General features: G+C 58.6%; 5 protein-coding genes across 5 annotated transcripts; 1 reads left to right on the top strand and 4 right to left on the bottom strand.

The window, feature by feature from the left end:
* Positions 1-1,238: 1,238 nt before the first annotated feature.
* Positions 1,239-2,085, bottom strand: SCHCODRAFT_02494486 (uncharacterized protein; the record flags this gene model as incomplete). Its single annotated transcript, XM_003032802.1, has 5 exons — positions 1,239-1,472; positions 1,528-1,692; positions 1,743-1,817; positions 1,867-1,939; positions 1,991-2,085. The coding sequence occupies 5 exons, from the start codon at positions 2,083-2,085 to the stop codon at positions 1,239-1,241; spliced, it is 642 nt and encodes a 213-aa protein (XP_003032848.1).
* A 1,028-nt stretch (positions 2,086-3,113) lies between these two features.
* SCHCODRAFT_02573024 (uncharacterized protein) lies at positions 3,114-6,716 on the top strand. The gene is made up of 14 exons (XM_050343857.1): positions 3,114-3,303; positions 3,371-3,632; positions 3,683-3,768; positions 3,895-4,076; positions 4,171-4,457; positions 4,513-4,670; positions 4,730-4,789; positions 4,837-4,990; positions 5,038-5,154; positions 5,204-5,275; positions 5,325-5,778; positions 5,827-6,037; positions 6,087-6,348; positions 6,400-6,716. Exons 1-14 carry the CDS (start codon positions 3,247-3,249, stop codon positions 6,600-6,602), a joined length of 2,565 nt encoding a protein of 854 aa, XP_050201211.1. The 5' UTR covers positions 3,114-3,246; the 3' UTR covers positions 6,603-6,716.
* A 924-nt stretch (positions 6,717-7,640) lies between these two features.
* SCHCODRAFT_01088086 (uncharacterized protein) lies at positions 7,641-8,787 on the bottom strand (the record flags this gene model as incomplete). Its single annotated transcript, XM_003032801.2, has 5 exons — positions 7,641-7,762; positions 7,817-7,895; positions 7,943-7,993; positions 8,045-8,647; positions 8,701-8,787. The coding sequence occupies 5 exons, from the start codon at positions 8,785-8,787 to the stop codon at positions 7,641-7,643; spliced, it is 942 nt and encodes a 313-aa protein (XP_003032847.1).
* SCHCODRAFT_01284785 (uncharacterized protein) lies at positions 8,761-10,323 on the bottom strand. Its single transcript, XM_050341377.1, has 4 exons — positions 9,980-10,323; positions 9,569-9,928; positions 8,839-9,520; positions 8,761-8,787 (listed from the first exon to the last, which is right to left on the bottom strand). The coding sequence occupies exons 1-3, from the start codon at positions 10,149-10,151 to the stop codon at positions 8,934-8,936; spliced, it is 1,119 nt and encodes a 372-aa protein (XP_050201210.1). The 5' UTR covers positions 10,152-10,323; the 3' UTR covers positions 8,761-8,787; positions 8,839-8,933.
* Positions 10,324-11,119: 796 nt separating this feature from the next.
* SCHCODRAFT_02619391 (uncharacterized protein) lies at positions 11,120-14,712 on the bottom strand. Its single transcript, XM_050344932.1, has 7 exons — positions 14,300-14,712; positions 14,178-14,244; positions 14,040-14,125; positions 13,616-13,989; positions 13,413-13,564; positions 11,641-13,361; positions 11,120-11,582 (listed from the first exon to the last, which is right to left on the bottom strand). Exons 1-7 carry the CDS (start codon positions 14,451-14,453, stop codon positions 11,533-11,535), a joined length of 2,604 nt encoding a protein of 867 aa, XP_050201209.1. The 5' UTR covers positions 14,454-14,712; the 3' UTR covers positions 11,120-11,532.
* Between the last annotated feature and the right edge of the window lie 164 nt (positions 14,713-14,876).

The following is a 14,876-nucleotide window of genomic DNA, read 5'->3' as shown; positions in this document are numbered from 1 at the left end:
AATGCATGGAAGCTTTGGTCGGGAATAAAGACATCACGAAGTCAGGCAGATGACCGTAGACGTCGCAAATGAGTGCAGGAAGAGGAAGTCATTGATGTCCGAAAGGGGAAATCATTTGAGGCCATATCACGTGCCCTGCTCGACCGATGTTAGAAGACTTCATCCTTGGGACCGCCAGTGACTCGGAAGCAAGCCTGAAGACGCGGTAGTGCTTCTTTTTGACATTGTTTGCCTTCGCGTATAGCTTCTACTTATGCAAACCTACCGGATGCATGGCTCGGTTCATTGCCGCAAGACCGTCGTGTCTTCGTGCAGCTTCTGCAGGCTGTCCGGCTTCCGTCTCAATTTGCGAAGTTGGTCAGGCTTCCACAGGACGAAGACGGGGCCTGATCAAATCCTCAGATCATCGCGAACAACGCCTTTTCTTCGGGCCTTCCATCGCGAGCAACCGAACGCGCCTCGTCAGTTGCATGGCAGACACTATCGCCACACTACCGGCAACGTCAATGCACGGCACGAAGTTGCATATCCACATAGGCAGCTGAGCTCTATTACGGCGCGGGACTATGTTACACAGCACGGGCGATGTATATAGATGATAAGTTTACAGGCATGGCGCGTCGAACAAGTGCAAGCGAGCATGGCGCGTGGAACAAGCACGGCGCGAATAAGTGTATGGTCCAGCGAAAGCAGTGATGGCAGAGCGGGTAGAGAGATGGAGGAGAGGGAAGATAAGGAAACGGTTCAAGGAAGAGAGAGGGGATGAAGTCTATGCAAAACCGATGAAGGATCCGGGAGCTGTGAGGGGGATATCGACGTGTAGGAGAGGATGTCGACGTGCATGCGAGCGCGAGGGGAGCCTCAAGGACGAGGTGGATATCGAAGGGTGAGAAGGTATGACAACGAGAGCAGGACTGATCCAGCGAGGTCGGGGACGGCTATGTACATGCAAATGGGTGTGGCGGTGAACTCGGGGCGGAGAGGATGGCGCGGACTATACACACAGGAAGCGCGCGGATTAGACACGTTGGAAGCGCGCGGATTAAACACATCGGAAGCGCAGGTAGCGCATGAATCCAGGGCTGCTTCGCGTATTTGGGGGGATTCAGCCGGGGCCGAACGCGTAAGCACGGCGGCGAGAAGCTGACCGTAGTCGGTGCGGTGCGTGCGAAGGGCCGGCTAACGGTCCAGCCACGGAGGCGAGGAGGATGCGGGCGAATCTTCCGCGAGGTTCCTCGTCAGGGAGCCCGAAGCAACTCGCCCCAAGGCAGCCGATGCAGATACGTCCGATACGTGCCCTTGAGCAAGTACCAGAAGAGCCATCCCCAGAAGAGCAGTGAGACGAAGAGCGAGAGGCGCAGCGCGGCCTTCCACCGCCACGACACCGGGCTCGCGGACGAGAAGATCGTCGCGCGCCACCGCTGGAAGAAGCCGGTGTTCAGCCAGGTGAGGTCGGCGACCAAGGCCTGTGCCTTGGGGGCGGGGTCAGGATAGGGGCGCATGACATCACGGTGGGCGGCTGCGCACCTTCTTCCGCCCGGAGTCATAGGCGCTCTGGATGTCGGCGACCTGCGTGCGGACGGTGGGGAGCGTCTCCTCGAGCTGCTCGAGCTCTTCGATGGAGGTCTGGAGGGATTCCTTGATCTGGGGTGTTTGTTGGACGAGTGCGCGGTCGGCTTGGCGGGAGGCGCGCTGAGGAGGCCATCAGAGGCCGCTACTTCCAGGGAGAAAGGCACACGCACCCGTAATCTGGAGAATGCATCTTGCAGCGTGCCGTCGATCGCACGAAAATTGGAAAGACTGAGGGCGAGCTTCTCCTGCAGCGACAGTGAGATACAGAATGTGATAGTGCGGATTGGTACGCACCTCCAGCTCACGCATCTGGAGCTCATACTGCACGGCTTGTTTGGATACGCGCTTGAGAGTCGCTTCGAGCTGGCTGTTGGCGAGTTAGACAATCGATGTTGAGGTGTTGATGTCTGTTACCTACCCAGTAGAGACCGCAGCGCAATCCATCGGAGAGGCGCAGGCGAGGGCGAGAGGGAGCCAGCTCGCCTCCTGCTCCGACGTGAAGCTTTGTATCATGGCAAGCCGCCTTCCTTTACGTAACCTACCCGCGCCGCGCCAAATGAAGTGCGACCCACGTGTTCGGCCGATACGACTGCCCCTTGCGCGCCGCCCCTTCCGGCAGTGCCACTGCTCCCAAGCGCCTCCCATCTGGCCAGCTGACCAGGGAGTCTATTGCAGCTGGCAGTTGATTGCCAGTCTATGCAGCGTGATAGACGGTCGCCTCGCACTACCAAGCTGGCCCTTTTGGCGCGAGCATGCGTACGGCCTGCCGCATGTCGACGTACCTCGCGCCTGCAGGCGATGGCGGCGTTGCGGCGCACTTCGAGAAAAAAGTATTCCCCTGCGGTCTCTGATTTCCCTTGCGTTCCCTCGCTGTCCGCGTGCTCTCGTCGCAGGACTGAAGCCCGTATATGTAAAAGTGGTAATTGGGGCGGCAAACCCCGACTGCCTCCAGAGTTCGCCTTTTCCAGCCTTTTCCTCAGCCACGGGCGCCGCTGCCATCGATTGTCTTCAGAAGTCACTTGCTCCCCCGACCCCACATCCCTTTCATTTTGCTCCCCAGAATCATTATGCCGAGCCTTGCGCTTTTCGTTCTGGCTTGCGTTCGAGTTGCCTCTGGAACCTCGTCAATTCTCCCTCGCTGATCCGAGAACCTGCCATCCCTTGCACGTCCAGATGTTGAGGGGAAATACAAACCCTCTTCCACCCTGATTCTGATCCTTTGAACGCTCACGACAAGATACATTCATGATGGACTTTCAGCGAGCGTGCCTTCGACGACTAGAGTGAGGTCCGGTGACCGTGCCTTTGATACGTATTCGGCAACTGCCTGTCCACAGACTGTCCCTTCATCTTGCTTCATTATGCCTAGGGGAGAGGGCCCTTCGCGCTAGCGCTCGGGGCTTGCCCTAGCCCGCTGATCACTTATCACCAGTTCAGTCGTTGCCCTCGGAAATCCCGACGAGGTAAGCCTCCTTTTCCATCTACTCAATGTAGCCTCTTGAACATTGACGGACCTGGCGGCGCTCATCTATCAATATTTAGCAGGTCACTCGAAAGGAACAGCAATGGTGACAGCAAGTTTTCCTGCGAGGGAGGCTTTTAAACGATAGTCGACGGGCTTCATTGGCACCGTGACTTACCTCTGCTCTTTCAACCGCCGACATCGCTTTCGCCATGCCAGACACTCCTCGCGACCGCAACACGGATCCCGCGGACAAGGAGATCGCTAATGTAAGAGCGCGGATTTACAACTGAACCCAACCCATTGACAACTCGCGCTCACACCCATCCCGACCAGCTCTACATGTCCTGGCTGATCAAGACGCACACCGCGGACATCCTCGAAGACCTCGAGCAGCTCACCGACGTCGCGCTCACCGGCCAGGTCGACTTCGCGCGCATCGCGTCTGTCCTTGTAACGATTGACGCCCTGAACTTGACGGTGCCCGGCAAGCCGCACCTGCTGCTGGCGCCGTTGTTCGCGCCGCTGCAACTGCGGTACTCGCAACTCCTGACGAGGACGCGCCAGATCGCTGCGCGGGAGGTCGCCTATGCCGAGCGTGAGGTTCATCGCTGCGTTGTTCGATGTCGCGCTAATTGCAGATGATAGGCTATGTCCACGTCGTGCTGCCCATCTTGAGGGATGCGAGTTATTCGAATGAGGAGAAAAAGGAGGTTGTGCAAAGCCTGGTTACGGTCAGTGCGTTCTTCTGGTGCAGGGAAGCCCATGCCGAGCTTGCAGGGAAGCCCATGCTGAGCTGGCTGGGAACCCCATGACGAGCGTGCAGGGAAGCTCAATCGTGACTGATCTTTCCTCTCCAGTTCCTGGAAACCGTCCAGCGCGAATCGGACGAGCTGCACGACGAGTTCGACACCCTCCGCCGCCAACTCCTCGATTTCGCCGACTTGCTCAAGAAGTTCGCCCTCGAAGTCGGCGTCGAGCTCGGTCTCAAGCTTCGCGAGGTGCAGGCGGAGATTGATAGGGTGCTGCGCGAGATGGAGAAGTGCGTGGACTGTTCCTGCCCGCTGGCCCTTTGCCATCTCAATGGCCTATTGCTATCCCACTGGCCCTTTGCCTTCTCACTCACGCGAGCGCAGGATGCAACGTCAGCTCAAGGACGACAAGCCGTCGTTCGAAAACACCAGCAAGACGCTGCTCACGATGAGCGCGATGGCGCCGGCCATGGCGGGAGCGGCCGGGTACGAGTTCGCGGTCATCGCCGCCGGGAAGACGCTCGCTGGGACGGCTACCGCGGTTGGCTCGGCGGGTTGTGTGGGCGCGTTGAGTGCTGCTCTGCCCGTCGCAATGGTGGTCCTGGCCGGATGGGGCATTTGGGCCGCGATCAAGAGCGCGCAGGTCGTCGCGGATCTGGCTCGTATATCGGGTGAGTGGCAGAGCCGTATGGGTGTTCTAACGGGTATACTTACTTTTGGATGCAGCACTTACTGCCGAGTTGGTCGTACATCAGCTCCGTTTGGCCGAGTTGCTGCGTCAGAGCGCCACGCTTGGTGCCGTCGAGGCGCTCGCGCACAATGCTATCTTGTCGGTCGTCACAGCTTCTACTAAGGTTGGCAATCTAGTCAAAGTTTGGAGCATGGTGAGTGCAGGTCCTTGCTATTAGTGTCCGAGTCAGCTTCCGACCTCAGAATCACTCAGGTCTCGCAAGACGCCAAAGCCATGCTCGAACTTCTCGATAGCGGGGCCTCAACCGAAGAGGTCAGTAAATCCATCATCCTGTCATTCACTTGGCTCATCTGCTACAGATTTTCAACAACGCTCTCCTCGCCGAGTCTTGGTACGGACTGCTCGTCTCTCTCTTACGCAACTTGTCCAGCAAGCTGCTGCCTCGCGCCGAGACGCCGACGCGTGCACCCATTCCGAGCCTGCAGCGCCTGCTGGAGCATTTCTCGTGCCAGGGTGAGCATGCGTCGCCGCGGCAATGCGCAAGCTGATCTCCTCTACAGGCGGAACATCTCATTTTTTGCCTCAATCTCGTCCGATGCCTCCCTTGGCTTCGACGGTGCCATCCCACGAGCTCACGATCGGCGACTTTGTTCGCGAATTTGACGATTATCTTGACGGTCAGTTCTGCTCTCTGTGAGTGTTGTATATATGCTGACATGATGACAGGCTCGACAACGATCAACGACGAAGATCTGACGGAAGACCAGCGAGCTCTGGCGGAAATTTTGACTGGCATGCGTGCGTCCAGCCCTTCGACAAGTTTTTCTTGTACTGACCAGGACACAAGGCCACCCTCAACCATTCCTCTTCGATGCCGCTTCCGGGGCCGCTCTGGGTGATGTCGGCGTCGCGACTCTCACGTACGGCAGGATCGCCAGCAGCATCGGCCGATTCGCCAAAGCGGGCGTCCTCCGTGCTGGCATGCTCCGCTCTGGCAACATCAGCGCCTTCTTCGGCCCGCGGCTGACCCGCCTGACGGGCAACGCCGACGTCCGGAGGGAGCTGTTCAAGGAGATCCTGGAAGCCGCTCGGGACGTGCCCAAACTGCCACCCAACCCGGACCACAATGCACCCGCGACGCACGAGAACATCGTGTGGCTGCTCATGTGGCGCCATCGGCTGTTTGAGTGGATTGTGAGGGAGGGTCTGTACGCGCCGTGGCGCGTTTGGTATCATCCTCTGTGGTCCAACCCGGTGTTGTTCGAGCATATGCAGGATCTGCTCGGGCAGGCCGCTGATAGGTTTGTCTTCTCTGTTCTGTCGGTTAGATCTACGCTGACCGCCCTTAGTATACACCGGGCGTTCGAGGAGTGGTGCGCCAAGCGGAGACACAAGGACGGAGAGGACGAAGATAATAAGGACGGGAGCAGCGATGATCACAATACTCATTTATTTTTTGTGGCGACCCCGCCTGCCGTCGCCCCCAAGACCGATGGTACAGCTATCTTCAATGTCGACGACGCCGAAAGTGACCTTCTAGATGACGATCATGTCAGCAAGGTGAGAGTAGCTCTTCGTCGCAGCTGACGACCGACTGAAGTCCCCGAAGCTCGCAAACAACGCTGATTCGCTCGATGTCGGCTCACCGGCGACTCTCAACAAGTGGCAAGAACCGTTCAAAGTCGAGCTAGCCAAGTGGCTGTCGCAGAAACTCGCAGCTGTGGTATCAACCTGGCTTACGGACGGCGACGAGGCGCACTTCTGGCAAGACTTCGGCCGAGCCGTTTACGAGGATAAGTTCGAGCTCATCGATCAGATTTACCGCCTCAACCTGCTGCAATTGGGCCTGTTGACCGCCGATACCAGGTTGTGTGAGTGTTTTCAAGCTTTTCTGCAGATACTCGCGCTCAACGCATACGCAGCTCTCGATGGGAACCTGTTCTATGAATTGGTCAGGCGCATGGACAGCATCTACGCGCAGGCTGTGCAGCAAGGATACGACCATCGTATCGCATCTGCGGCGCTTTACTTCTATGCTGCGCGCTGCCCGACTTACGGCCGTCTTGTCCTGGCCCTGGCTCTGCAGAACGCGCTCGTCAAAGTATATGGGAATAAGCGCACTTGAGTGGTCATTGCCCATCATGTAATCAAAAGGAAAGAGGCTTCACTTTAGTACGCTGTATCGTGTTTACGAACTGTATAATGGTATGTTCAGCCTAAATATTCGCGTGTTCTGGAGGCGCCGCGTGAGCGTGAGACACGTCACACCAGGAAGATACTTACTTCAAGGCAGTTTTGAAGTGGTTCCGTAGACCGTATACAGTTATATTCAGAGCAGGGTTTTGAAAGTTCAACACTGACAACACACAAAAGTTACGCGGTGTGCAGAACCTTTCCTTTTGTGGCGCCAAGTAGGCGCCTGAGTCACGGGTAAGTCACGCACATCACATGACCCATATTTGTTTGTTGATGCCAATCCTAAGCTGTTGAACCAAAGCTGTTGAACTGAGAAACGGGCACGTATAAAACCACGCTGTCCTTCCCCTCTCTCTCCATCATCCCCCCACTTCTCTTTCTCCTTTTCCCCCTTTGTTTACCTCACTTCCCCTCCCATCTCTCTGTAGTACCACACCGCCCGCGATCCCCTGGACCGGGCTTAAAGTGTCGCTGAACCTTGGCTCGTACGTGTCTCTCCTCGCTGGGGTCGTCCTTGGGCGCATAGCGAGCATTCACGACGGAAACTGGCAGTGGCGACGCAGTGTGGGCTGCAGGGAGAACGGCCGATATCGGCGTGCGGGGTCTCACAAGATCTCGCATGACCGGGCAGTCGTCTTCACCTCTTTTCATCCTCTTCATCTCTTTCCGTGGCTCGGCACCTCACTGTCAAAGGGGTCATCAGAGCGGCATAAGCGTCAGATAGTCCCTGTGTGCTCGCCCCTTTTCCTATTGAGGTCGCCTTTCCGGTGCGCAACTCAACAACATTAAGGCCCAGACCACGAGACTGGCGACGCAGAGGGGAGTCACATATGCAGAGCGGCTGCTCAAGCGTGTACGCAGATCGAGTCTCACGTAGTCTGTGTATATAGCGTGCGGTCAGCGTTGCACACGAAGGAGCGAGCACTTGTCACGACAATGAAGCGTAGGTTACAGGTGCTTCAAGCTCCTACGATGTGGGCATCTTCAGACAGGTGGTACGCAAGCCATCTCCGCTGAAGCGCGCTACTGTTATGAGTAGCTCGCGCTTGTTGTTGACCGCGCTGGCCGATCGGAGTTCGTAAAGGGTGGCTGAAGGAGGCGATGATTAGCCACTTGCGGGATACTAGGAGAAGTGCATCTTACAGAGATTGAACAAGAACGGCTCCGCCACCGCAATCGTCGCTGGCGCGGCATGCAGAGCTTTCTCCAACACGGCGATAGCCTGGACATACTGAGTACATGCAGAGGAACGGAAAGGCGCAGACGTACGTCTTTCAGCTTGCCCTGCGCAAGCATCGCGACCGCGAGGTTGTTGATAGCCTATCCGTCTGTCAGCATCGACCGCTCCTCCTATCACTTCAGATAACGCACGCTGTAGTTGTCCTGCTCCCTCTCGAGCAGGCCCCTCAGCACCTCGTCCGCCTTCGCCCACTCTCCCTTTGCTGCCGCCATCACTGCCTCATTTGTCTCCTTCTGCGCCTCGTCCGCCTCCTCATCATCCGCGACGGCCCTAAAATGCCTCCCCGCGGCCGCGAGATCGCCCGCCTGCAGATATATCCTGCCTACCGCCGACCTTAAGGGCGCCGACTTCGCCAGCGGCTCCAGCAACCGCGTCGCCGCCGTGAAGTCCTTCGTCTCGACCATCTGCGACGCCAGGATCAGCGCGATGCGCGCGCCGCGCTCCTTCCACATCTCGATTGAGGCCTCGTCGCGGCGGGAGGTCAGCCGCGCCTTGACCTTGCACTTGTTGAGCAGGCCGGCGAGGGCGTCGGTGTAGCCCATGGGGTCGCCGGCCCAGTAGCGGAGGCGCGCGCGCATGACCTCGAGTTCGAAGGGGAGGATGCGGTCCATGAGCCACGCCCGGGCAGAGGGCGGGTCGACGGCATCGAGGACGTTGAAGAGGTTGGTGCATTCGGCCGCGGTCTGATTGAAGAGGCGCAGGCGCGCGAGGGCAGAGAGGCGTAGGTACCAGAGCTAGCGCAAGCGTTAGGTAGATGCTATGAGGCGGCAGCACTCATAAGACTTACGCCTAGAACAAGGGTCAGGTCCTCGGGGTCGGCGGCGACAAGGCGGTCGCGAGCCATCCTCGCCAGCGCGCGCCAACTATTCGTCATCTAACGCTTTTTCTCAATTCGTTCACTCGTCTCTCACGCGCTCGCACTCACAACAAGGGTATGAAAGTCCGCCTTATGCCAATCGCCAGAAAGGTCGCGCGCGGGGCGCTTGTCGGGCGGATAGATATATTTGTTCAAGAGCGTGGTCAGTGGGTCTGCCTGTCCGTAGTAATGTACATGCGTGCGAATGAATACCAGGAAGAGAAGTCAACAGAGGGCAGGAGGTCGCGCACGTTGGGGATCGGGAGGAACATCGTCGGCAGGACGAGTTCTGGGAGGTAAAGGTCCGGCGCCTCCTCTTCATCCTGATCGCTTTCGGAGGATGATGGCGGCTGCGGGGCGTCAGCAGGTGGCGCGGCCTCAGAGAGGGGGACATCGTCGGCGGCTAAGGGCGTGGCGTGTTGCTCAGGCTCGTCCGCAGGCTCCTCGGGGTCGTCGACAATAAAGGGATCGGGAACTTCTGGCTCGATAACTGGCGCGTCAGGAACAGGGGATGGGGTCTTGGCTTCCATGACGGGAGCGGGTTCCGGTATTACTTCGAAAGTTGCAATCGCGTCTTCTGCCGGTTGTTCGCGTGTTTCCTCCTCGAGATCGACTTCAGGCGCGTGCGATATCTCTTCTGCTACCGCTGGAAGCTCTGCGTCGGCTGGAGTAACTTCAACAGAGGCGGGCGGCTGTTCTTGGGTTGCCAGAGACTCCTGAGGAGGGATTGGCCAGGGAGAAGAAATGAGAGCTGAAGCTGAGATGAGCGGAGGAAGCAAGAAGCGGACGATGCGCGCACCTGCTGTATCCGGCATTTCCTCGTGCTCTTCGACTCGGGCCGGATCAGCCGACATGTTCGCGGACTTGTCCGTAGCGAGTTGCCTCTCCTCCTCGCCGTTGCCGATGACCTTCTCCTCCTCAACTTTCTCCGCAGCTTCAAGAGTCCCCTCTGGCCTCTCCTCGACCACCTCGACCACTGCCGCCCCAGCGAGCACCTCGAATCCATCGATCGGCTCTTGTTGAACTTCCTCCTGGAGGACCTCCCGATCAAGCTCGACTGCCGCTTCCCCCTCATCTCCACGATGCTCCTCGACCGGGGGCGAGTTAACCTGAGGCTCTTCGCAATCTGACTCGCCGACAGGGACTGATTGCGCCGACGCTGGAAACAATGTCAGCACTCGGTCGATCGGAAAAACATCCCAACACGCACCTTCCTCTGCGCGCTCGACGTCATGAAGAACTGGTTCTGGTGTCGAGCCTACGCCCTCCTCTTCTGTGAGGATTGCGGGTGTCGGTGCGTCCGCGTCAGTTCTTTCCGCTATCGCCTCCTCGACGCGGTCCTCGGCCTGCACCGTGTGGGCGCCCTCCACATCATTTGGCATCGCCTCTTCCAGCTCCTCCTTCCCATCCTCTTCGTCGTATTCCTCTGCCGGAAGAGCGTCGTGCTGCTGTTCGTAGCGACTCGAGTTGTAGTCAGGGATCGTTCTTGTCGATGCTGCAAACAATATCAATATTTGATCGACCAACAAACATCACAACACGCACCCTCCTCGCCATACTCAAACTCATGGAGGACCGGCCGCAACCTCGCCTCATCCCCTTCCTCTTCCGAAACCAGCACAGGGACCGGCGCGGACACCTTGTCCTCGCCACCGCTGCTGCTGCTCTCCGACTCCAGACTCCTCCTCTCTTCCGACACCTTCAGGCTCGGCGCGACCGCCACGGGCGCCGGCGACACGGGTTCAATATACGGCGCCGACGCCGATCGCTTGTGCTCCGGCTGCTGCTCGTCCGACTCCTCCCTCCGGTGCCGGTGGAAATCCAGGTGCGACACGCGCCGCGCCAGCTTCTGCAGCGGCGCGCGCAGGTGCAGGCGCCCCGGGCTCCTCTTTGGCGAGGTCGGGGGCGAGACGGTGGACGAGATCGCAGACATAGTAGATGTAGATGTGATTGTGGATGCTTCGCGGAAGGCAAATAGATAGCTTCGCAGATATAGACGCGCTTCCTTCGCGAAGCGTAGATGTGTTGAATGAACGAACGAGAAGTCAACGGGTGTTGCTACCTTCCCCGCTTCATTGTGCGCCTCTTATATACGTCTCGGGGCGCGGAGCCCTGCACAATTGACGGAATTTTACGGGCGGACAGGCGCAGAGGGCGGGGCCCCAAATTAGGCCGGCCTCGGCTACCGTTTCGAATCGCCTCTCTCGGTCTCGCACACCGCCGAGCAGGCCTCGACGCTCAAGCAACCCCAGTCATGCCAGGCCGGAACCAAGTGATATATCGACTCCGCACCTCTCGAACACTCACCGGAACCGGACGCGCTCCTCTGCACTGTAATCGACCCTATAAACACCGACCCATTGACCCGATGATAATCGATCAAGACGAACAGACTGCCTAGATTACTGCATAGTACTGTATCCATGATGAAGGGGATCCATACGTACGAAAGCACGATAATGAGCGGACATGGGGTGCAAAATACAACTGAGAGAGAGGGTCAAGTAAACTTCCCATGAGCGGACGATACCCCGCATTGAGGTAGACGACCATCGTCGGCAGGGGCGGTCCAATCGTCCCAAAGGTCTCCTCTTCCTTCGCAAGCGATACGCAGGGCCTCCTCGGCGCGAGCACCCTCGTACGTACTATAGTAGTCCAAACACAACGAGTCCTCCGGTATGGCGAGTCGTTCGCGCACGAGGGGGCCCTTCACGACGCGGCGCCCACCCACGTAAAGCTCCCTCGGCAATAGGGGTGAAGCGCTTACATGCCCGCCTGGCGATTCAACATGTACAGATTCAGATCCTGCCAGCCTACAAGCGCAACCCAAATCAGTACCCCTTCCTCGCACAGCAACACCAAACAGCTCACCTCCCCCCACGCGCACCATCACCTTCTTCGTCGTTGTCGGGCCCGACACCTTCCCCGGTCGCACCAGCGTCGTCAAGCGGCACGTCACGACCTTCCGCCCCAGCGCATTCGAGAACGCGTACTGCGCCTTGATCTCCTCCCCCTCCTTCGGCGCCTTCTTCAGCGGCGGATCCACGCGCTCCACCAGCAGCCCGTGCGCGATCGAGTTCACGATGTTCGCGACCTCGAGGTCCAGCGGGTCCTTCGTGCTCGTCGGCACGTACTCGTGCATCGGCAGCTGGTCCGCGCCGGGCGTGTTGGCGCCCTGTCGCGAGCCCGGGCGCGAGGGCGCGCGAGCCGTTGACGCGTCGCGGCGGAAGCTGGAGGGTGGGAGGTTGCCCAGCGAGGGGCGGCCCGCACGGACAGAGCCCTGGTACACGGGCACCTGCTGCGCGCGCGAGCGCAAGAGGTTCTCCGGGGTCTGCGCGCGCATGGCAGACGTGCGGAAAGTCGAACCGCCGCTCGGGCTGTCGCCGTATGCAGACATCGACGTACCCGGGCGCGACATCGCGGACCCAGGTCTTGAGGGAGTGGAGAGCTGCACGCTCGGAATGGGGATCATGGAGCGACTCGGAGGCCGCGGTGGGTACGAAGATAGACCACCGGCAGAAACGCCACTGGTCGCGGACATAGAGAACGCCGGAGAATACGACCGGTTCTTCAGCGAAACATAGTCGTCGTCTCCCCAGTCAGACGTGCCACCCGGCGAACGGTTCGCAGCGGGCTTCGGTATCTGACTTGGGGTCTTTGGCCTTGGTCGCGGTGTCTGCGTAGTAATCCGCGAAGGTGTCTGACTCGGCGTCTTCGCCCTCGAAGGAGGCCTGAAAACATGCGATTTACCCGGACTCTGGGGATTCGACGACTGCGTCGTCGTAGAGGAAGTAAGAGGAGACCACGGCCTCGACGACGCCATCGAAGTCCGCGATAAACTTCGTCTGTACGGCGTGCCGGGACCAATGGGAGGAATGGGGGGTATCGGGATATCTGCATAGTAGCCCGCCGCCGAAGGTGTTCTCCTCGCTGGAGATTGCTTGATTGTGGACGACGGGGTTTCGACCTTCGTGGAGCTGTTCCATGGTATCTTCGCGGGGCCCTTCTCCTTCTGCGGGGTCTGCCGAGCCTTGACGGTCGTGATGTCTCTGGCCGAGAGGTCCCTCGCATGGCGATTAGGCGAGGACTCTGGCGTTAGGCTCTGCGTATGCTTATGCCCCGGCCGGTCAGGGGTGACGGGCGTAGTCGGCTGGCTAGGCCGCAGCGCATTGAACAGAGACTTGCGCTTGCTCATCGGTTCCGAAGACGGCACGCGCGTGCTCTTGATGTTCAGCGGCGTGACGGGGGTATTTGGAGAGCGTTGCGAGCCCGTAATCTTCTTCGCGAACTTGCGCAGCGGGGAGATGGACCGGGATATAGGAGCCTTGTTTCGACTTGGCGGCGTCCCGAGGTATCCGTTCCGCGACGCACCCGATGCGCTAGAGCCGCCTTCGCTTTCCGTTCCTTCGCCCGTAAGTATCTTGCGCACGGACTCCATTTCAGAGTCCGTTCTTTGGATGCGTTCGCGCAAGTTCTTCCATCGTTGTGCAGACTCTGCATGTCGTCGCAATGTCTCGCCATTCTTCGTGACGCGGTCGCGAACGCCCTTGTCGATGATTGATAGGACCTTGGACGTCGCCGGCATGTAGTGCCTGCATAGTTATTAGCATAAATCAGACAGTCACGTAAGGTATTACACGCACTTCTTCTTTGCCTCAAAAGATTCTTGTAGCTGCGTGAAGACATCCATATTGATAACCGGCGCCTTGTCACTCCGAACACTTGCGTCGAGCGAGACTGTTGACCGCGACAACGGATCATCGACTCCAAATTTGTGCACTTGCCATATGAATTCCTGCACACAGAGTCAGCCAAAGAGCGTGTCACCTCATGCCACGCCACACACCTGACATCGATTGACGGCCTTCTCCAAACTCGACATCATACCGTCCGCCTGATCAGTGACGGTCCGGAAGACGGTGAGCCATTTGTCCTCCTTGAGCTCCTCCCTAAGCACTTCGCTTTCATCTTGCACGGCTTCCCATTCGGCCACGAGGGCAGCGTGCTTGCGTAGCAGCGCCGCCAGCTCGCTGTTCTCGCCATCTTGGTCGGCCGTGGGGGTGAGGTGTGTGAGGGGTTCCACAGATTCGTTGATGGCCTTCATGCCCTGGGCGAGTGCTTCCAGACGTTCGTCGAGGCTCATGAGGGACTGGTCGATGACGCTCGTCGTTCCTGCTGTATCTCCCGAGGACTGTGACTTGTGGCGCAGCTCCTGAATTTCTGGAATGCATGTGAGACGATGTGCGCTGGCAAGACACACCGCCACGCACCAAAGATCCTCGTCTGAATGTCGGATATGGAGTACGACATTTCCGTCATGTTCGTGGATATGGCAAGTGTCCGGAGCTCGTTGTCACTGCGAGGGCGAGAGTCAGTGGCGGTATATACTTTGGAAGTGGCGAACGCACTCTTGACTCTTCTGCTTTCCCTCCATCTTCTTCGACAGCGGCGGCCCGGCGGTTATGGTGATATTCTCTGCAAGATCCCGCGATGAGCCATCGGCGCGCGTTGCATCGCGGACGCCGCTCACCCTCATCCGCCTGGTCGAGCGATAGCTTGGACGATGACGCGAGGCTCGAGGACGATGATAAAGGCGATTGCGGGACGTGGTTGAGGCTGGTTTGAGACGCGGAGCTGAGATTGGACTTGGAGCTCTTGGCGGATGAAAAGCTAAGCGAGACCATGTTGTGGAGATGAAAGGCAAGGAAACAGAGGAATTATCGGACGGTGGCTGCGGAATAAAGGAAGAATAAACGAGGAGCGAGAGGATCCGCCGGTGCGAGTGCCGCGGGGCGACTCGAGCGCCTTCAAGCCTTTGGTCGTTACAACAGAGATGCTGGGGTATGATAGGCGAGGGACTCTGACACCGGCGGATTCCCGATCCTTGCCTCCGCACGGTGAAGCGGCAATTCGATGGCGAGAGACGAACTGGGATGAAAGTACGAGGACAGGGTTGTAGCTGTCACGCGTCACGTCCATCCTCCTCGTACCGTATCATTATGTTTCCGCGGAGGTTTTTTGTGTTCTTCCTCTAGGCTATGACGGTTGACGAGTTCGGCACTCATGCAAGACCTTCGTGGGCTCGGAAGTGCGACTCCTTGCTCAGC

The sequence above is a fragment of the Schizophyllum commune genome (assembly GCF_000143185.2).
Source record: "Schizophyllum commune H4-8 unplaced genomic scaffold SCHCOscaffold_4, whole genome shotgun sequence".
Taxonomy (NCBI): domain Eukaryota; kingdom Fungi; phylum Basidiomycota; class Agaricomycetes; order Agaricales; family Schizophyllaceae; genus Schizophyllum; species Schizophyllum commune.
The sequence above is the reverse complement of the archived record's forward strand: the minus strand, read 5'-3'. Positions and strand labels throughout refer to the sequence as shown.

Coding starts and splice junctions, on each gene's coding strand:
- SCHCODRAFT_02573024 (XM_050343857.1), top strand. CDS start 3,247: ATGCCAGACACTCCTCGCGACCGCAACACGGATCCCGCGGACAAGGAG. Junction 3,633..3,682: donor GGAGGTCGCCTATGCCGAGC/GTGAGGTTCATC, acceptor TGCAGATGATAG/GCTATGTCCACGTCGTGCTG. Junction 4,671..4,729: donor TAGTCAAAGTTTGGAGCATG/GTGAGTGCAGGT, acceptor AGAATCACTCAG/GTCTCGCAAGACGCCAAAGC.
- SCHCODRAFT_01284785 (XM_050341377.1), bottom strand. CDS start 10,151: ATGCCAAATGATGTGGAGGGCGCCCACACGGTGCAGGCCGAGGACCGC. Junction 9,929..9,979: donor CGTCGAGCGCGCAGAGGAAG/GTGCGTGTTGGG, acceptor CATTGTTTCCAG/CGTCGGCGCAATCAGTCCCT. Junction 9,521..9,568: donor GGAAATGCCGGATACAGCAG/GTGCGCGCATCG, acceptor TCTCAGCTTCAG/CTCTCATTTCTTCTCCCTGG.
- SCHCODRAFT_02619391 (XM_050344932.1), bottom strand. CDS start 14,453: ATGGTCTCGCTTAGCTTTTCATCCGCCAAGAGCTCCAAGTCCAATCTC. Junction 14,126..14,177: donor GGAAAGCAGAAGAGTCAAGA/GTGCGTTCGCCA, acceptor TCGCCCTCGCAG/TGACAACGAGCTCCGGACAC. Junction 13,362..13,412: donor TCTTTTGAGGCAAAGAAGAA/GTGCGTGTAATA, acceptor ATAACTATGCAG/GCACTACATGCCGGCGACGT.